Here is a 23095-nt window from a genome sequence, read left to right on the forward strand (position 1 = left end):
AATCACTGAGGTCTCATTTAGTTTTCTCTGATACATGCCAGAAATTAAACCTAAAAGCTGATATTAAATTATCAATTCTTCTGAAATCTAATTGAATGTTAAAGGAGGTAGACGCGTTCAGTTTGATCAAAGTCTGTCTTTAACAAAACTTCAAGTAAACGGAAAATTTAGATCATAAATAGATTACCAATACTTGCTCCAAGCTAATGAGCAAAAGCTTTAACGCGACCCCTTCTGACAAACATTTTGTGAAAAAACAAAAGGGCTGATGAAATTCCCTTGTCTAATTAGGTAGCAGGTTTACAACACGGGAGTTTAAAAACTAGTGAGGTGTAATCCACCTAAAAGGGGCTGAAAGTAGTGAAGGGATTAGGTTTATGATAAAAAATATCTAATAAAATGACTTTGAATCCCACTGAGGTTTTAGCAACCTTCAAGAAATACTCGTTGAGGTATAATCAATCTGAACATTTTAAGAATTCCAGAGTCTATATAAAGACAATACTGTCTATCGACCTGTTCGTGTTTTGACTGTATGTGTTAGAGCAGTTGTGCTTCATTGGTTGGATATATATAAGATCAATTGGTTGCTACCTTCGCTAGTAGACATATTAATCTTTTTTGGCAGTGAAACTACTCCACTGTTACATATGGTACAGTATTATAAGAAAAAGACAGATGAACACTATTATTTAACATGTTTCGCAAGCAGAACATGTACTGTCTTTAGTTTAGTCTGGGGGTGCATAAAACTCAAGCATGTGATTTTATCTAATACTACTGTTTAGTGTAAAAATGGTAATGTGTTTTATTCGACGAAGGATCCCGCTGCAATGTAATTTAAAACGAAATACTGTGTATGTTATTCATCTTGTAGGAACAAACTGCCTTGAAATTTTAAGATTACAAACCGGTAATATCAATACAAATTAAAGTGCACTACCACCAGTGATCAGCACTAGCTTTTAACTCTTCCTGTGTCTTCTCACCATCTTGATATATATGCTGTTTACGATTGATTTATATTGATTTCCTGCTAAAAGATATTTATTTCAATTGCTGATGACACAAGATATATTAAACAGTAAAAAATTTTAAGATGTAAAGGTTTAGGGATGTGGAGAGTATGGTGGAAGTGATGGAATGTATCCATCTTTGGGGTGGTGGAAGTCCTTTGGAGGAAACTTGGGAAAAAAGGGTGGGCAAGGTTTCTTAAAGAAAGGTGGTTTATTGATAATTGGTGGTATGTAAATTGGAATTGGTGGGGGAAGTGGCTTTTCATACACGGGAACTGGTGGTGGAAGAACCACGGGAGGTTTGTAAACTGGAACTGGAGGTGGGAGTGGCTCCTTGTAAACCGGTACAGGAGGAGATTTGTATACTGGTGGTTCGGGCTTTGGTTTATATACCGGGACTGGAGGAGACTTGTAAACTGGTGGTTTAGGCTTTGGTTTATATACTGGAACTGGAGGAGACTTGTAAATTGGTGGTTCTGGCTTTGGTTTGTAGCTTGGGACTGGAGGAGACTTGTAAATTGGTGGCTCTGGCTTTGGTTTGTAGACTGGGACCGGAGGAGACTTGTAAACTGGTGGTTCAGGTTTTGGTTTATACACCGGAACATGAGGTGGTTTATAAACTGGTGGCTTGGGTTTTGGTTTGTATACTGGTGTTGGTGAAGGTTTGTGAACTGGTGGACACGGTTTTGGTTTTGGTTTTGGCTTGTGAACTGGAGCTGAAGGATGTTCATAAACTGGTGGTTTTGGCTTATAAACTGGAACAGGAGGAGACTTGTAAACTGGTGGTTTTGGTTTTGGCTTATAAACTGGAACAGGAGGAGACTTGTAAACTGGTGGTTTTGGTTTTGGCTTATAAACTGGAACCGGGGGAGACTTGTAGACTGGTGGTTTTGGTTTTGGTTTATAAACTGGAACCGGAGGAGAAATGTAGACAGGTGGTTTTGGTTTTGGTTTATAAACAGGAACAGGAGGCGACTTGTAAACAGGTGGCTTTGGTTTTGGCTTGTAAACCGGAGGCTTGTAAATTGGTGGCTTTGGTTTGTATGTTGGAACTGGTGGAGGATTGTACGTAGGAACTGCTGGTGGAAGTTCTGGTACTGGAGGTGGATGTTCTGGTACTGCTGGTGGAAGTTCAGGAGCAGGTGGTGGAAGTTGGGGAACAGGTGAAGGGAATACTGGCGTTTTTGGCGGGCAAGGTAAAGGGAAAGGTAGAGGAGGAAGCGGGAAAGGATGACCAAATTTTTTGAATGGAGGAAGTTGAGGAAATGGTGGAAACTTGGGAAGTGGAGGATATTTATAGTGCGGCCACAAGAAAGCTGAAGTGCATAAAGCTGATGAAAACTTGAGTTTTCCAGCCGTGCTAAAAGTGTGCTTAAAATCAGATTTTGAAATTAAAACAATCTCTGATGCTTCTATGCCATTATGTGCAGGGCATGGTGCTGCTGATGCACTATGAAGCTGTGCATAGCATTTTTCGGTCAGCTTTCCATCTTCCAAAATGTCTGCAGGAAGATTAACCTTAAAATTTCCTTCTTTGTCTAGCTCTCCAATTCCTCTTGTCTGAAACTTTCCTTTGGACTTGCAATCAATTGTTACGCGAAGACCTGCATGCACAAAATAAGCACGTTATTAACTTGCATAATGTGAAACAACATTTGTGTCCCATCAAAAATGCAATTTTTTCGGCACCTTGGTAAAAAAATACTATATTCTAGGAAATAACAGAAACCTTGTCACAGAATAATAAAAGGATTTGTATTACCTGAAACGGCTAAGCTAGTTTTAATGCTATTGCCCTTGCAGTCTGCACATACTCCTAGTCCAACTACCTCTGCAGTTCTGTCGTCGCCATAGCACAGGCTTACAGACACCAACAAAGTAACCAAGAAACTGAGAGTGACTCCTCGGGATATATAAAGAATCCGCATCGGTGATCACCCTAAATTGCCCCCAGAAAAGCTTTAAAGAGATTACAGTAACATACAGAAATGCAGCCTTGAAGCTGATTCTAAGTCTATGTAAAAAGACTTGATCACTGAGTACTACAGAGTACAAAATACCATTGCTATATATAGTGCTATTTGAGAAATACTTTAAACTTGTTCCAACACACAGTCATAAATGGCCACATGATTTAGGGACCCATGAAGATAAAACTTAGCCTCAACGATTCAACAGCAAACTGATAATTAAAAGCCAGCCATTAACATTTCATTCAATGAGATCTCAACTGTTTGCGTACCCTTTAAAATACATTTTTTCCCTGTAAAGTATAGAACCTGCTAACAACCTCTCATAAGTAGCTTCCATATAAAGGTGAAGGTCAATATTGTTACAAGCCATTCCTGATTTTTCACAGCAGCTAGAACTTTTGATAAGATCGAACATTTGATTGCGCAGTTGGAAGTTTGAAAAGATATAAAGCTTTTAAGCAAAGCCCTCATCGTGTGATGAAATTGCATCAATACTTTACCAGGGTAACTGCTTTTTGCAAACGCTGTTGAATGTGACCTGTAAAGAGTCATCTCTGGATATTTGAGCAGATTAGACAAAGATTAACTTTTATCATCAATCGACAGAATGCATGCACGAAATTTAATCATTAAACAGGTGGACTTATTTTAGCCAAAAAAAATGATCCAAAAAAACAGCTAGACATACTGAATTTGTAGAAGTCAGCTTATATATATATGCAGAAATTATTTGAATATATGCAGACTATCTGGTTTAACACTATAACCTTAAGATTATTAAACAATTTGGTAAGTTGGGCTCACTCATCTCTCCTTCACAAGTCACAATATGATGCAGACTATCGACTAAGCACGGGATAAATATATCTTTGTCAACAAGATTTGGTTAACCAGTGTTCTTTTAGTAGACCAATCATACAATTATAAAAACATTTACATATTAGCCTTTTGAACACAAAACACCAATGTTGTGAGAGACTCTAAATTATAAACTCTCTACTACTTGTGAGTTGTGACAAATTTGTTTCGAATATACATTGTTGTTAAAGTATATTTATATTTAGTGATTTTTATATCTGTAAATCATTATAGAAATCTCTTTGTTCTCGTTCTCAAATAAATTCATTTTAAACTTCAGTATATACTGTATATTTATTTAGCGAATTGTAGAGTTTTAAGAAGGTTATTGGATAAGACACTGTGATGTGAAAAATGAGTCTCTGTATATGCTGTGCTTGTGTGTTAATGGAATATATGATCTGACTCTTATTGTTTAGGTATAGTGGTATACCGACACAAACTAATTGTGCACTATCTTTCATCCATAACAGGCTGCAGTTTTACAAAATTGCTGAATAAATCACAGAAAAACAGTTGTGGCATATTATATATGCTTGTGATAATGCTCCCTTTGTACAAAAGTGTGGACACTAGAACTCCAACTCCATCATTTTGAATAGATTTTGTTTTTTGGTTAGTGATGATTTTTATCCATTAAAGTACTGTAATGAGGCAACCTTAGTTGGTGGATTGTTGATGTAACCATGTGAGATGTAATAGTACACGAGAAATGTGTAAATGAATGCATTCAGTGTTACTCACGTCATCTTATTAGTTCTTGATCAAATGCTAGAGACTCTTCGGCTGTTTACATTTTTCTCGGGTGCCTCGATTAGATCTCTACTTATAGGCATTAAAAATCTTTCTTACCCTTTCGAAAGCTGGATTATCTTCTCTAAGAAAGAAGCATGTTGCATATAGCAAAACTATTATTTGTGTTAGTGAGATTTTTTTAGCTTTAGAGGTGTCAAGTACTGTTCAGCTCTACTTTTCTCTTGCTTTGGCTAATAGTCGGTTCAAGCATTAATATTATCATTGGTAAAAAGTACTATTGTTGTTGGACAATCCTCTTTTTAACTTGCACACCATCAATGAAAGTACTCTTACTGATGGACAGTTTTTCTTGCATACTGAGTCTTTTTTCTCGAAAATACTGATACATTTTTGTTTCGACAAACATCTTATATTGCGGGGAAAGGGAGTCTGATTTTCGATAAAGTCCTAAACAAACCAAACAAAAAACAATACCGGAGGCTTAATATATTTCTGGCTCCATGAATACAGGAGATTTGATATAACAGGAGCCTCTGCATGGTGGTAATGGTGCTTCTAGTGCCCCAAGAAATATTAACACACAAAAAACATCGAAGAAGAAATAGTAGCATTCCTTCTAAAGCAACACTAGAATTACAGAACTCCATCCATTTGCCAATTAGTATAGTCAAACGACAAAATGCTTAACTATAGATGGGTCGAAACTCGAAAGCAGAGGAGCCCAAGATTCAGGAGGTCTGTAGTCATTACTAATATTTAGCAATCTCAGGTTTAAATGGATTATAATATCTTTTCGATGTTTATTGTTCATGAAGAAAAGTATTCTTAGGATCTCTTTTAGATGGCATAAATTGGAACATTATTTGCAAGCATTTGTGACTTGCATAGAAGTCCTTAGCATAGATCATCTTCAGCTTCAGATTTTTTATTTTGTTTATAAATACAAAATACAGATACACAATTTCTAATCAAAATCTTATAGGATGTTTATCGAGTCACTAAGTAGCGATGACAAACCTCAGTTGAATGTTAGTTGATACTTTAAAAAGATGTACTAATAATATTATTGCTCAGGTAGGAACATCGAAGAACGAAAATTAATACTGTAACGAGAAAGAATTTCTATTTATTTTGTTGATCAATGATCAGGCAAGAACAAACTTCAGCTAAAAGATGTACATTGAAATTGCTGATAAAATAAGAAAAGAAAATTATCACACTTAAAATTCTAACAATGTGAATGCCTATGAATGGGAGGGGAGTAAGGTGAAAGTTCTGAAATGTATCCATCTTTAAAGTAGCAGAAATTCCTTGGAATAATGGTCGAGAAAGGTTTCTTAAACACGCGGTGGAAGAGGTACAGGGGATTTGAAAATTGGAATTGGAGGTGGGATTGGCCTCTTGCGAACTGGAACAACCCGTGGGCTGGGCTTTGGTTTGTTTGCGGGGACTGGAGGAGATACATTGATTGATGGTTTAAGTGTTGGTCTGCCAAGTGATATTGGAGGTGACTTGTAAACTGGTGGTTTAAGTTTCGGTTTATATGTTGGAGGAGACTTGTAAATTGGTGGCTTGGGTTTTGGTTTGTATATTGAAACGGGAGGAGACTTGTAAACTGGTGTTTGAGGCTTTGGTTTATATATTGGCACAGGCGGGGATTTATAAACTGGCGGTTCGGGTTTTGGTTTAGATATTGGAACCGGAGGAGACTTGTAAACTGGCGGTGTTGGAGGCTTTGTTTTAAATATTGGAACAGGCGGGGATTTAAAAACTGGTGGTTTGGGTTTTGGTTTATGTATTGGAACGGGAGGAGATTTATAAACTGGAACTGGTGGCTTGGGTATTGATTTATAAACTGGAACTGGAGGTGTGAGGTCTTCAATTGGGGGACTGGGTTTTGGTTTTGGTTTGTAAATTGGGACTGAAGGAGGCTTCACTGGTGGCTTTGGCTTAGATTTGTACACTGGAACCTGAGGCGGGTTGTGAACTAGTGGTGGTGAAAGTTTTGGAGTTGGAGGTGGAAGATTTGGAAGTGGCGGTGGAAGGGGCTTTGTATATACTGGAACTGGTGGTGGAAGTTCTTGTACCGGGGGTGGTGGGAGTTCGTGTACTGGTGGTGGGAGGGGATTCGTATATACTGGAACCGGGGGTGGTGGAAGTTCTTGTACCGGTGGTGGGAGGGGCTTTGTATATAGTGGAACCGGGGGTGGTGGAAGGTCAAGAACTGGAGGTGGAAGTTCAGGTACCGATGGTGGAACTGGCTTCATATATACCGGGACGGGGGGTGGAAGTTCCTGTACCGGAGGTGGAAGGGGCTTCATATATACTGGAACTGGCGGTGGAAGCTCTTGTACCGGTGGTGGAGGAAATTCGGGAACCGGGGGTTGAATTTCTGGTACAGCAGGAGTTTGCGGCGGGAAAGGGAGATGAGGAAATTGAGGAAAAGGTGGCCATCTGGGAAGTGGAGGATAATGGTAGTAAGGCCACAAGAAAGCTGAAGCACATAAAGCGGAAGAAAATTTCAGTTTTCCAGCAGTGCTAAAAATATGTGATGCATCAGATTTTAAAATTAAGACAATTTTGGATGCTTCTAAGCCATTATGTGCAGGGCATGGTGCTGCTGATGCACTATGAAGCTGTGCATAGCATTCTTCCTTCAGCTTTCCATCTTCCAAAATTTCGGTAGGAAGATCAACCTTAAACTTCCCTTCTTTATCTAGCTTTCCAACTCCTCTGGTCTGAAAGTTTCCATTTGATTTGCAATCAACTGTTATGTGAAGACCTGCATTCATAAATATGCACCTTACTTATTGCTATAGTGTAGAACCAAATCCATGTCTCATTCGAAAATTCAAAATGTCTCAGTGCCACTTTGTTTAATAATGCTACCTTTGAAACCAAAAGATAGTGTCTTACCTGAAACGGCTGAACTGGTTTCAATGTTATTGTCCTTGCAATCTGCACATTCTCCTAGTCCAACTACCTCAACAGTTTTGTCATCACCTCCACAACACAAGTTTACGGCAACTAGCAGTGTAATAAAGCACCCGAGAGTGACTCCGCGGGATATGCAATGAATCAGCATTTTTCATTTAAGATCATACCATCGTGCAGCCCTGAACTGATTCCATAGTCTCAGATACGAAGGTATATATAATACAATGGCACTCATGTGAAAAATGATTTGACCTTCTCACAGACGCACAGTCACAATGGTCATGTAGTGTTAGGGACCCATACAGTGAAGAACTTGGCCTCATGGCCACATTGAACTAATAAATAGCCATCCGTTGTCGTTCTATTCAATGAGGTCATTGTCTGTTTGTCATTTCTGAATGATAATGTATACATTAATAATCTTTATTAATAAGCAAAACCTCCTTTCAAATGGTACTTTTTTTTTTTTTGAATAAAACGTACTTGCTTATACTAATTTAAATCCAATTCAAGGTTACATGAAATAAAATCTGGAGCAGCACTAAACCACTCCGTAGGACCTGACATAGAATATGCAGCTTGTGCTAATATATGAGCCACACTATTCGCAGATCGACTAGCAAAAACAATCGACACTTCCTTAAAGTGTTTAAGACTACTACTACAAGTTTCAACAATAGTATCAAAGTTTGATCTCCCTCGATCCCTCTGAAATGCATCCACTAGTAGCTTGGCATCTGATTCAAAGATGCACTTTTCTGTTCTCCATCCTCGAATCCATTCTAGAGCTTCTTTCAAACTGCACGCCTCCGCCTCTCGCACCTGTGCAGTTCCATGCAATACATTGCATCTTGCTCGAAGAAAACGGCCTCTGCTATCACGAGCCACACAACCAATCCCAACGTTACTGCCTCCTGCACAAAACGATGCATCGATATTTATCTTTATCCACCCTTCCGGTGGTTTCACCCATGTTTTGCAGTGTTCAGTAGTCACACTCCGGTTTGCACCCTCTGAGGCTCGAGCACGTTTCCAATCAGCCACCAAATTAAGTGCCATGGCCTTAATACCAAAAGCAGACATATGGACTCTCTCCCACACCCATTTATTCCTCCTCGTCCATAAACTCCAACACATCAGACCCACCATAATCCATTGTTCCCGTGTACCCACTTCAAGCACTCGTTTAAGAATTGACATGACAGTATCATTTTGTATGACCCTGACCACATTTTGCAATCCCACTGAACACCATACTTCTCTTGCAATACCACAAGTAAACAGAACATGTACTGCATCTTCTACATCTGCATGACACCAGAAACAACAAGAAGAAACATTCACCATTTTACTCCGCAAAGCCATTGCCGTTGGTAAGACATTAATACATGCCCTCCATAAGAAATTAATCATCTTTCCCGGTATTTGCAAACCCCATATCTTCTTCCAAAAGATTCGATCCAACCCTGCATATTCACCTCGAATTTTCCTGTAGCAACTTTTAACAGAGAAAATTCCTTTGTGTTCTAATGCCCAATACCACGAATCTTCTTTACTCTGTATAGGAAGTGGTATTTGTAAAATGAGTCTCCTATCCCGTTCATTGAACAAATCTGAGACCACCTCCACATCCCATGTTCGTTGAGTTTCATCCATCAGATTCTGCACCTTGATATCCTGTAACTGTTCATATGGTTCCGTTGTGATATACCCATCATCCAGAGCAGGAAGCCAAGGCACCTTCCATATTGTAGTCGTCAAACCATTACCAATCCTCTTACGTACCCCCCGCTTCATCGTTTCCTGGGTTTCCATAAGACTCCGCCAAAGATAACTTGGATTTGAACCAAGTGAAGCATTTAAAAAATCTGAATTTGGATAATAACGTGCCTTCATGAGTTTACTAACCAAAGGGTTGCTCTCCACCATCAGCCTCCATGATTGCTTTGCCAACATCGCTATATTAAATTCATTCAATTTTCGAAAACCCAACCCCCCTTCTTCTTTGATTGTGCACATTCTATCCCACGATAACCATTTAATCCCCCCATTCGTTTCCCCCTTCCCCCACCAAAAGGCGTTCATGCGTTTTTCAATCTTGTCAGAAACTGTATTAGGTATCAAGAATAACTGCATCCAAAAATTAGGTATGGATTGCGCTGCTGTTTTGAGCAATGTAACTTTCCCATGTCTTGATATTATTTGATTGTTCCAGTTCTGTAATTTGTCATCCACCTTTTTTACCAGGAAGTCAAACTCCCCTGCCTTATTCCTTCCAACACGCATTGGAACCCCCAGATATCGTCCAGGTGTTTCTGTTTCTCGAACACCCAGTTTATGACAAACCGCATTCCTACATTCCACAGTCGTGTTAGGCGAGAATGTAACCACTGACTTGTTATAATTCACCATCTGACCTGAATTTTGTTCATAACGATTCAATATCCCTCTCATTACCCTTGCTTCACTTGCATTTGCACGAAAGAAAAAGTAACAATCGTCGGCAAATAGTAAGTGCGATATTGTTGGTGCCCCTCGTGCAACCGTACACCCATGTACCAACCCGACCTGCTCACTCCTTCTAATCATGGCACTTAACCCTTCCGCACACATTATATAAATATAAGGTGAAATAGGATCACCTTGACGTAATCCCCTTTGAGGCACAATATTACCAAAAGCACCATCCTCATGTGAGAAGCTATAAGACACAGATTGCAAGAACTTCATTACTCGAGTTATCCACAGCTCATGAAACCCGAATTTTACCATCATGTTGTAAACGAAGCCCCATTCCAAGCGATCATACGCTTTAGAAATATCAATTTTTAAAGCAGCCAATCCATTTTTACCTTGTGTCTTCCTCTTCATGTAATGATTTACTTCAAAAGCTAACATTGCATTATCCGTAAGTAATCTCCCTTCTATAAATGCACTCTGCCTATCAGATATAATCGATCCCAAGCACATTTTCAATCTGTTAGCCATAACCTTAGAAAGAATCCTCACCAATACATTACAAAGCGAAATGGGTCTAAGATCAGACATGGTTTGAGGCACTTTCACCTTTGGAATTAAGCAAATTACCGAATGATTTATACCATCAGGAAGAACACCTGTGTCTATGTACTGCTGACAAAACCGGACTACATCATCACTCACCACACTCCAAAAAGATTGAAAAAATGCAGGATTAAGCCCATCCGGACCTGGTGATTTGTCCGGATGCATAGAAAAGACTGCACTTCTGACTTCCTCTCGTGTAACCTTAGCTATTAAATCGTTATTTTCTGCTTCTGACACCCGTTTTACAGCCTCCCCATCTGCAATATTTCCATCCTCACCCGATGCAGTAAACAATTGAGAAAAGTACCCCTCTACAACCTCCTGAATCTCCTGTTTCGTTTCTCTCCAGACACCATTTACGTCCTTGATTCTTTTCATGCGATTAGACTTTCTTCTCCCAGACGCATACTTATGAAAAAACCGTGTATTATTATCCCCTTCCCGTAACCAAAAATTTTTTGCCCGTTGCTTCCAGTACACCTCCTGTTTCTCCAACAGATTCATGTATTGCCACCTAACTTCATTATACAGATTAATCCCACAAATATCTCTTCGTGAACGAAGTTTTCTCAGCCTTGCTCGATACTCCTTACCCTGTCGCTTGTATTCTGAAGCTAAGCCACCTCCCCACTCCTTCAAACGGACAGCACATAAATTAATTTTATTCACAATATCCAGGCCCAATGCTTCATTCCACCCATTCCGAACCACCAACTCACACTCCTTTTCACGTAACCATGAGTTCTCGAATTTAAATCTGCGCTCCTTTACTTGATATACCTGCTTATTCAAATTTAAGAACAACGGCAAATGATCAGACGTAGCTACTTCCAGATTTTGAACCTCCGCTTGTGGAAATAGACTGCACCAATCTTGATTTGCTAAACCCCTATCGAGTCTCTCTTGAATCCAGTTCGGCTTACCACGAGATTTTTCCCATGTATACTTATCCCCCACGTAGCCTAAATCCCTCAATCCACACTCATTTACTACATCAACAAAATCTTGAATCAAATGAAACGGATGAGGTCTCCCCCCTCTTTTTTCATCCGCACTCATCATATCATTAAAGTCCCCGATAATACACCATGGAAGATTCGATCTACCCGCCAAATCCTTCAATAAATTCCATGATTCTTGCCTTCTTCCCCGCTCCGGACAACCATAAAAACCAGTATATCGCCATCGCCCAACTTGCTCGTTTACCACTTCGAAATCAATGTAATGGGTGCCCCCATCTTTTATCTCACACCCTCCTTCATTCCTCCAAATTAACGCCACTCCACCACTATGGCCTTGAGCATCAACCGACCAGCAATCAGCATAATTCAGAGCTTTACATAAATCACTTATTTTTTTCTTTTTTGATAAGGTTTCTGATAGAAAAATAATACTAGGTTTTATTTGTTAGGTAAGCTCTTTTAAAAACCGAATTGTACGTGGTTTACCCAGCCCACGACAATTCCACGATAACAGACTCATTGTTGTAGGCGGGCCTGCACAACAGGTCCCGCCTCTAGCAAGTTTTTTGGCCCGACATTAGATATATCCAGCCCATTTGACTCCACATTAATTATCGCACTTGTATCTACCATAACATCCTCATTCCCCCTCTTTCGTTTTGAATCCATGACAACTGTCTCATCCTCACTTATGTTCCCGCTCACCTCTATCCCTTCCATAATTTTAGCACTCAAATTATGTTGTCCACTCTGTTGAGAACACTGGCCAAACCGTATTACACCTGTCTCTCCACTAACTTCGGTAACTCGCCCGTCTATCTCCATGAATCTCTCACCCATATTTTTCGCCTGATCCGCACTACCTGGTACCTGAATTCCACCGGAATTCGAACGCCAATTCTGTCCTCCATCCCCACCATTACGTAACCACCGAGCTCCGATATTCTGATTCTTCCCCCCCCTAGTAGGAGCTCGTAACCACGTCCCATATGACCTCTCGATAGTCTTATCAGGATTCGCATAGACAATGCCACAATCTCGGTCAGAATGTCCAAGCAAACCACATACAAAACAAAACGTACTTAATCGTTCGTATTTAAAATTTATCCATGACCATACACCTCCCTCCCTCTTGAGCTTCATTCTTCTCTTAATCGGCTTATCAACGTCCATTATAACACGAATACGATAGAATACTTTCCACCCTCCATGAATTTTCTGAGAATCTGCCTTCACAAAAGTTCCCACATAGTTCCCTACATTCTCCAGTAACTTCTCTGACATCATGCCTACAGGTAGATCGTAAATCTGAACCCATATCTCCATTTTATTTAACTGGACTGAATGGGCATCCTCATTTGCTTCTAATTTGTGATGTAACAGAAGGTTTTGTTCGAAAGTCCATGGCCCCCCCTCAATGACTTTTTGTAAATCAAGAAAATGATAAAATACGAATGAATACCGTAATCCACCTAAATCATGAATCTCCATACCCTCCCTAGGTCTCCAGATGGATGCCAACACATTCTGCATGGCCTGAAAATTGATATTCTTCTCTGTTAAAAACCTTCCAATCAACACAAATGTTGCTTGTCTTTGTGTATTCTCGGTTACCCCTTCGATCTGTTCTCCGCCTTCTTCCTCCTCCAATGCTAGACGTGCATACATCGCCTCCAAACTCATTGTATTTGACCCCATTTACGTAACTGAACAAACTGATAACAAATGATTAAACCCTTGTCACATGAACAAGACACTTGCAATTATGCAAGACTATAGCTCATCGCTTCTTAGTTTTAACTTGAACTCAGTTTGCTTGCGATTCTTGTTATTTGTTAATTACTGTTTGCAGTGTATCTCTTATTACAAGGACTATTATTGTAAAGGAGCTAGTGCAGGCATTGTAGGAGCATTGTAGGGTATCTTTCAAATGGTACTTAGTTTCACTTATTTTTTAGTATACCACCTTTTGGTTTCACATTCATGTTATAACTCTAACTGTATTATTATTATCTTTTTGATTTCTATATGACTTATAATTCTATATATATTATACTATTTTTACCCGTTTTTCTTTCTTAATAAATTTTTTATGCTTTTCACTTATTTTTTGGTTATATCACCTTTTGTTTTTTATTTTTTTTGTTTTTATGATTCATGGTGTAACTTTAGGTGTAATATTTTTATCCTTTTTTATTCCTATATGACTTATAATTCTATATGTATTATTTTTACCCGTTTTTTTATTAATAAACGAAATATATTCATCTATTTTTTTAGTTCCACCACCTTTTGCTTTCACCTTTTATAACTCCAAGTGTATTATTTTTATCCTTTTGATTGCTATATGCCTTATAATTGTATATGTATTATTTTTACTCATTTTTAATTTTTTATAAGCCATAATTTTTTATTATTTTTATAGGTTTGAATCCTATTTTTAGTTATATTTTAAAATAAATAAGTTCATAAATTGACTCAATTAAATAGATCTATTATTTTTACTCATTTTTAAATTTTTTATAAGCCATAATTTTTTATTATTTTTATAGGTTTGAATCCTATTTTTTTATTATATTTTAAAATAAATAAGTTCATAAATTGACTCAACTAAATAGGTTCCGAGAAATATAAATCACGACCAAGTAAATAGGCCATGTGTTTAAATTGAAATTTTTAATTTAGAATTTTTTAATTTGTTGGTAGAATTCAATTTTAATAAAATGGTATGAATATTATAAAAAATTGTATTTTGGTTTCACCTTTAGAAAATAATAAAATTGTTCAAACCATAATATGATTGCAATTCTATTTTCGTAGAACTCCACATTATTTCTTGACAGGGTACTTAGTTTCATCTTAATACAATTACGCGGTATTTTGGTTTCACCCCTGTAGTTCTCTTTCATGTAGAGTTCTATGTTATTTTTTAACAAAATATAGATTGGAATCATATTATAATTAAGATATTTCTATTTTTCGTAGAATTCTTTTTTATTTTTTATTAAAATAATAAAATGGAATCCATTAAACAGTATTATTATTAATTAATAAGAAAATCATCTTTTAAGAGATACTTTGGTTTCACCTCTTTTCGGTTTTACGAACTTTTGGTTTCACCCTTTTTTAAATCTTGCTATAACTCTAAATATAACATTTTTATTCCTTTTTATTCATATATGACTTATAATTCTATATGTAATACTTTACCCATTTTTTGATTCTTATATACCACATATTTATATTGTTTTTATATAAACAAAATCGTATATACATTGTAATTTCTAGATTCATACCTACAGAATGCTATTTTAGCACTAATTGCAAATTTATACATACATAATAAATATTTTATCAGAAAAAATTATGCAATCACAAACTATATAAAAACACAAATTCAGCTAACAATAAGAAATTTAATATGCAATTACTTAGTGTTGCATATAATTTAAAAATGAAAATTGCTATAATCGTAAAATTTTATTTATTATATATTTTGATAAAAAAAATTTAAAAAAATTTATAATCATTATTAAATATTGATATTTTGAGGCCGTGTTTCCCACGGCTTATCTACTAGTTTCTATCTAAAGTATCAAACCCGCCTACAACCTCTAATAACTAGCTTCCCTATTAAGATAGAAGGTCAATTTTGTTATAAATCCTTCATGATCTTCACAGTACTTCAGAATTTCATTTGAACATTTGTACTCCTATCACAGTTAGGGAGATTGGAAATATCTCAAAGTACATAAACAATTAACACATTTATTGTGATGAAATTAGATCGAAATTTCACAGTAGTAGAACTGTCTTTAACCCTGTGGAATGTGGCCTTTAAGGAGCATCTTTCAATATCTGAGCCAGATTATACAAAGATAGATAATTGCATATATTCAAGCAGATTTAATTCAGTTTATATATGCAGATGCAGAAATGTATATAAGAATGCTTAATTGCATGTCCTCACAATAACTAGACCTTTTAGACATGGCATTTGCTGCTACTATCTTAATTAACACCATTACCTTAAGATTGTCAAACAATTTAGTAAGTTTGGTTCACGCATCTCTCTTTCACAAGTCACAATATGCAGACTTTATACTAATTAAGCACACTATCAACGTCTTTGTGGACAAGCTGGATTTATTTAATTAGTGTTCTGGTAGACAAAGCATATATTATCGGATAGAAAAACCGGACTCTTTATCATATGTAAACTGTAGTTACCAGAAAAACTAATTCAAAGTAGAAAAATGCATGAAGATATCATGATTCCAAAGTATGAGTTATATTTCACCTATAACAGGCGGTTTGGTGGATCCACATTTTCTAAATGAAACAGTAGATCAAAACAATTATGGCATTAGGTATATCATAGATGCATGAGTTAGATACATATACATTTGGTTGGTGAATTTTTATTTTTTCATTGAATTGCCACAATGAGGCAACCTTAGTTGGTGATGCTTTGAATGAGATAATCTTAAGTATGATTTTGGTTCCTTCTTTCCAGTGTGAGTTGTAGTGGTATGTGATAAATGCATCTATGAATATATTCAATGAATTGTCAAAATACTAAATCTAATTGATTTATGGTCAAGTGCTAAACAATCCTCTCTGTTTCTGTTTACTTAGGTGCCTAAGCTTGCTTCCTTGGTGTTTCAAAGTTTTTCCTTTCTTCTTCCATATCAAGAATTAGTTGTGCTCCAAAGTACTCTCCCACTACAATTGCAGTTTGTCCTAGGCATGAATGAGACTTATTTTTAAAGGGAAAGAGGGGATCCTGCAGTATTATTGTATAGTACAACATTTTACTACCATTACATGATATAGCAGCTGCTCCTAATGACTAATCTATATTAAACTATAATAACCTGAAATGAGTAAAATTTGATATACTTTTATTTTGATTAGTTTGGTTATTTCTTATTAATTTTGAATTAATTAATTAATATTAATTTATTTATTTAGAGAAAATTGCATATTCTATCCCTTTATTTTGGATAATTGGCACTTTGATACCTTTATTTCAACAATTGCACTTTGTATCCTATGCAAGTTTAGGCACTGCATTTTGCACACCTTTCCGTTAGTTTTGCCGTCACCGTTAAATACGTCAGGGGTAAAGAAGTAATTTGACCATGTCTCTAATTGCACTTTGATCATTAAAGTTTAACAGGTTTTTTATTTAAACCCTTAAACAATTTTTTTTACAATTTTGAGCTTCAACTATAGAAAATGAACGTTTTAACCAATTTATTAAAAATTTAATATTCGAATTTTTATAATTTTTTAAAAAATTATATTCGAATTTTTATAATATTCATTTCATAAAAATTATATTCCAATTTTAAAGGTTTTTGTAGGGCTGTTCATAGCATAAAGCGTCGCAATTTAGTAAGTACTCATATTTATTTATTTATTTTGATTTAAATTTTAAAAATCAGGTGAGTCCATTTGTTAAGATACGACGACAAATCCGTCATAAGTTACCAAGTTACCAACATTTGACGAATGTTATCACCTTAAATACTATTATTATTGTATTAAATGTGGGTCCCTTAGACTAAAATGCGACATTTAATTTGTCGCTAGCTATAACCATTCGACAATTAGTTCCATCTCAAGTTCATTTTTTAATTTTATTAAGAAGTGGGTCCATGTTCACTAATTTACGACGAAAGTGGAATTTGTGACGAAAAACTGAAATTACTACTTGAGAAAAAATGATGAAAATTTTCCGTCATAAATGCCTCAATTGCAACAATTTCAGTACAAAAAACCCGTCGTAAATAGCCTGATTTGTATAGTGATTAACTTTTAAAGTTAAATCTTTTGTTACATTTTTATTAAACAATCCATGTGTTTTTGCCTCATCTTTGTAATCATAGATAAATACTTTTGTAAATTAGAGAATATAATTTCAATTATTCTATAAAATTTAATTGTTATCTAATTTTTTTTGGACTAGAAAGATCCAAAATTATAGATTTACGGAGAGTGGGAGACTGGAACATGTCTTGACCTAATTATCAGAATTTGCCAAGGTGAGATTTAAGTTGTCAATATTGAACAAAAGCATGTTAGATTTTTTTACTGATAATGCCTAATTAAATTAATTTACCAATTTATTAAGTGGACTGGCTCTTAATTAGTCCATGTTTTATATTAGATTCAAGCATACAATTATTTGAGCATAATATGGTACATGTTAGTAAAAGGAGAGAATATACCATTTTACATGTTCATTTCACTCCTGTAATTTTTACTTTACAGCTAGAATATTGCTTAGTAACTTAGAAGTTAGCACTCAATTTATCTCTATAAAATAAAAAACAGAAATTTTAAAACAGTATTTTCTAAATAGCTAAGCAAAAAGAAAAAGGAAAGAAAAGAAATACCCTAAATAGAATTTAAGCGTGAGCTAAAGTGACACAGAGCATATGCATTATTATTGTAATATATGCACAATAAGAGAACTAAGATATATATTATAAGTGGTCGCATATTTCTTATCTAAGCGGTTCATTATATTATTAATTCTTATGTATCTTAAATAAATACATTGTAATATCAGCCATAGTTTCCTAATTTCTATTTTTTTTTGTTTGTGTTTGCTCATTTTCTTAATATTTTAATCATGTTTTGAGTTATCGAAAAATATTATAATAATTGTATTGGTTTTTAAAAGAACTTCAAAAAACTAAACTTTACATCTTTGTAACTATTTTCAACAGTTCTGCAAGAATAATTTAGGCAAGAGGAGAAACATGGGACATGACATCAGTCTCAGCGGATTAACTCATTCTCGGCCTCTTATTAAGGTCGACACGTGAAGGTTTTTCAAATATCTTTTCATCTTCCATTCACGGTTTGATTGTCAGCAATAGAAATAAATTATTATATCCAAACCTGGTCATTTACTTCTGTTTGTATGAAATTTAACGGATTTTAGTTTCTGGGGGACTTACGTTATAAGTTTATTATAACTTATTTTTGCCTAATTTATAAAGTTGATAAGTTGAATATTAATAATAATATATTTTTTCTTAACTTATTTTAATTTTTTATTTGTTTATTAATTTTGGTTTTAAAATATATTTTTTAATATCAATTTAACATAAAATTCACGAATTAAGATAATTATATTTAAAAATAATTTATTCTAGTTCATTTAAGTAAAATAAAATTCTAACTTTTAAGTAAAATTATCCAAACACTTAGATTAGATAACTTATAAGCATTCATCTACTTATTACTTATAAGTTACTTATTCATTTTAAGTTAAAAAATATTTATTTTAAATTTTCCCAAACGGGAACTCTGTCTTAAAGTTGAACATATTACTATATTGATATTACGATGTTAATATATTTTTAATCAGTACTTTTCTTATATTGTGGATTAACTATAATTTTAACTATGTCTAAAGTTTAGTTTGCTTATTAGTTATCAAAGGTTTTTTGCTATATGTGATAGTTGATAACTCTATGTGCGGATATGCTCCTTCCGACGCCGTGTCTGAACTTTCTTGCGGTGGTTGAGGTGTAGGTGTTGCGGGGAGTCTGCAAAACAACACCGGAGGAGGGTTTGAGCCTCGCGGTGCCTCTGGTGTGAGAATAAGAACTCGCTTGTGGAAGATGAAAATAGATAGAAAAGGCAGGTGGCTGTGTGTGTATATCTGTGTGTAATAGAGCGTGTAACCCTTAAACTCTTTCCTTTTGGGGTATTTATAGCGCTAAGGTAGGGTTTAGGACTGTTACCTTTATATCAAGGTCGTTCGTTGTTGGAGGCAGATGACGCCTGGCTTGGATGGATTGCATACACGTGTCTAGGTAAGGACCACCTTTAGGATGCCCCAAAGGTATGTTAACGCGTGTCACGCTTGCCTCAGTTATTTGTCGTTGATAGTTATCATTGTCACGTGCACATGTGCCCTTTCTTGATGGGTTGTGGGGTATGCCTGTATTTGGGGGACCCTCTCGAGTCTATTCTAGCTGGGTTGGATTCAAGCTGTGAGGTGATTCTGTCTCCGGGTTGGGCCTGGGCGCGGCTGTCAATCTGAGATCGGCTCTCTTAACCTGATTGTTCCGGGAGAGGGGGGTCTTGGCTCCCAACTGAGCTTATCTCACCCTAGATCTGGGTTGGGGTCTATCCGGGTTGCTTATACCTTATCATTTGTGTTGTGCAAAACATGCATGTACTATAATAAGACTAAGTCATATTGACAACCCTAGGAATTAGATGTATGATAATCTAAATTTGTATTTTATACTGTATCACTTGAGTCTGTAAAAAAGTTAAAGATTAGACTGGAGTATTTTTCTGTAAACGGTATCAAGTCTAAGAATAAACTATGAAAGAAGATAAAAAAGATCATGCCTCAGAGAAATTGTGAAGAAGCTTGGAGTTGAATAAATCTGTTTAGGAAAAATATTCTAAGTCAGGATATCTACAAGTCACAAATCAAGTCATATAGAAAAGTCATTCGAGAACTCCAGAATGACTTATCGAGAAGTCCATAATAGTTTATAGAGAAGTCTCAGAGACATCGACAAGCCAAATGAAGACATGAAGATTGGAGATATGGACAAGTCAAATCTGTATTAGAGAACTCAGAGATATTGATGTGTAAATTATAGTACTGCAAGTGCACGGTGTCTGTTGTTAGCAGATACAGGCAAGTACGGGTCATATCCACAAGGAGACTGTTTCAAGGATTTTAATTTAGCTATTACAAATTGTTTCTAGATTAAATTGAGTGTTGTGAATTTCTAGCTAACTAAGTAATGCAAATTTAATGTGATTAAAATTAAATAACTAAAGTCTAGGCAATGTAGGTTCACCATGCTTACACCAAAACATTCACAGAAATGCAACAATTTATTGGGTCGAGTAATTAAAGTAACGGTTAATCTCTCTCAAGCATTAACACCTTCAGAAAATCCAATTATGCTCTCACACTAATCCTCATTTCTGTTAATCGTATGTGTGCCTCTAGTGAGTAAAATATCTAGATCTATTACCCCCATTTGCATACAATTAATCCACGATATTGGCCAATTACATAGATTAAATAATAAAGCATATCAATTAGAATCACTCTTTACCCATTAAACTATTAACAAATCAAAGAATTGTCACGGTGCAAACATGGCTTCCCTTAAGCACTAGAATAAGACTACTCACTCATATTAGCAATAAAAACAACAAGAATAAATAAGAAAGCCATAGAAAACATATGTTTATTAATAAGAAGAGATTAAGGATACCTTAAACTTTTATATTAATGAAGAAATTGAGATCCCAGCTTAAACAAAGAATCCAATGAAGAAGATGAAGAATATTGTTAGGTCACACACACACTGTAGAGGGGGTGAATACAGTGTATAGTACACTCAAATCGAACTTAAAGAACTTGAGTAACAGAAAACAAACTTTATTGAAACAATAAACTCTGTTACAATATGGAACTGTTACCTCTCAGTGATGAACAAATATCACGAGAGCTGCTAGGGTTATATATAATAATAACTTCGATGATGATAACACTTATAGTGTAAACCCTATGCCTGTGTTTATATACTCCAGAGTTACAAGATAATCGCTAATTGATATGGAATATAATTCTGCTTCCTAAAATATATCAATCAGATATCTTCTATTCCAAGTATTCCATTCTTCACGGAATTCCTTCTTCATGCATATCTCTTCTTATGTTTTATCTCTATCTTCTTTCCTTTAATCAGCTACTGTCCTTATCTGATCGTCCTTCAGCACTTAAGTTCTGATATCTATCTTCTAATGATTATCTCCTGATAATATAAGTACTGATATCCTTAAGTCCTGACTTCCAGTATAAGTACTGATCAACAGTTAAGTACTGATCTATCCTGTTTACACAAGATCTGAAAGCTAAACATAAGACATATTAGCCATGACATTATCAAATATATCTAACAATCTCCCCCAACTTGTAAATTAACAAAATATACAAGTTAAACAGATATTTGATGATATCAAAAACATTAAGTACAAATGCATGAGAAATAGACTAGATAACTACAACTTACAATCCTTAAAGTTTTACCAATTTCAACTTCTGATAACAACTTCAATCTGCATAAATATCAGAATTTAAGCAGTTGTAGATCTTCGACTTGGCTTCATCAACTTCTGATCTCTCTGATGTCAGGAGTTGTTCTGAGATAGTTCTTCAACAAACATTTCTCAGCATATCTTAGTTCATCAATCATTCTCCTTTTAACACCTTTAAGCTCTGCAGTATCTTCACCAGTTTGAAAGATTGCAGCTCTGAGATCATTAATCTTTGCTTTCCTTAACTCCTGGTCTAGTCTTATGACATAAGCTTTGTCAGATTCAAGATTGAATTCAAGTCCCTTAATACCAAGATACGTTCTGATCTGTGCAGTATTAGGCTTCATATCAACAATATCCCCATTGTGATCTCTGTACTTTGGAACATATCTGCTGTCAGACTTAACAGAATAAAGCCTTTTCTGTCTCTGAATCTGTTCTTTTAAGTAGTTTGCAGCAGTCTCTGTTATTCTGTCATCCACTTGAAGTAAGAAAAGTACATGCTCCAATTCTTCAAAATACTTCAAAGGAATGGCATTTTGTCTTATATGATAAACCCTACCATCTGTCATGAAATATAACATGATGTATTCTTTCAAGTAGGTATGGTAAACCATCTGTACAGATTCTAATTGATTCAATCTCTCAGGAGTTGCTCCAATACCTGGTTCACTCAAGGAAGTTGGATCATCGGTAGTGTTGTGTACTCTTCTTTCATCAGCACTTCCCAATCCAGTTTTATCTCTAGCTTCCTTTCCAGTAACTACTCTTGCTTCAAAACCACTTGGAGTAGTCTTCAAAGATTGAGTCTGTTTTGCTTTAGTGAATCCTGGTAGGAGTGTTTTAGATCTATTTTCTGATATCAAGTTAACTTGAGCACTGTCAGAGGTTACTTGCTTCTTCTGAATATCAGAACTTACAATTTCTTGACTCTGAACAACTTGAGCCATGTCAGAGGTTGTTTTAAGAACTTTTCTTGAAGTCAGAGCAAGATCATCTTTTCCATCGGTAATTTATTCTTCCTCAGGAGGTACATAAGGCTTGATAGGTTCACCAACCTTTTCTTTACCCTTGGATCTTGGATCTATCTGTGGTTGTGATCTAGCCAAAGTTTCTTCAGTATGTATCCTTTCTTTGATCACAATGCCTTTAGGTTTTGGAAGTAACTTTTTACCAGAAGCTTCAGATTTAGATGTGACTTTCTCTGATTTAAGTCTGGCTTCTTCTTCCTTTAAACTTTCCAAGTCCATCCCTGGATTTTCTTGAAGAAATAACTGTCTTGACATTTCCTCATCAAGATCTAGAAGTTCATCAGAACTTATCCTTTTACCAGCAGCAGAACTTATTCTTTTCCCAGTATCAGAACTTGTTCTGTGACTATCTTGTCTTGATGTAAACCTTCTACCTTGACTATGACCACTACCCA

At 35.7% G+C, this 23095-nt stretch overlaps 2 protein-coding genes across 2 annotated transcripts; both read right to left on the reverse strand.

Annotated features, from left to right (window-relative positions):
* Positions 1 to 839: 839 nt before the first annotated feature.
* On the reverse strand, positions 840 to 3067 carry LOC141668353 (uncharacterized). The gene is made up of 2 exons (XM_074475210.1): positions 2779 to 3067; positions 840 to 2620 (listed from the first exon to the last, which is right to left on the reverse strand). Exons 1-2 carry the CDS (start codon positions 2942 to 2944, stop codon positions 1110 to 1112), a joined length of 1677 nt encoding a protein of 558 aa, XP_074331311.1. The 5' UTR covers positions 2945 to 3067; the 3' UTR covers positions 840 to 1109.
* Positions 3068 to 5700: 2633 nt separating this feature from the next.
* LOC141668362 (uncharacterized) lies at positions 5701 to 7753 on the reverse strand. The gene is made up of 2 exons (XM_074475220.1): positions 7520 to 7753; positions 5701 to 7385 (listed from the first exon to the last, which is right to left on the reverse strand). Exons 1-2 carry the CDS (start codon positions 7686 to 7688, stop codon positions 5941 to 5943), a joined length of 1614 nt encoding a protein of 537 aa, XP_074331321.1. The 5' UTR covers positions 7689 to 7753; the 3' UTR covers positions 5701 to 5940.
* Positions 7754 to 23095: the final 15342 nt, after the last annotated feature.

Source organism: Apium graveolens, chromosome 1, assembly GCF_009905375.1.
Source record: "Apium graveolens cultivar Ventura chromosome 1, ASM990537v1, whole genome shotgun sequence".
Lineage (NCBI taxonomy): Eukaryota > Viridiplantae > Streptophyta > Magnoliopsida > Apiales > Apiaceae > Apium > Apium graveolens.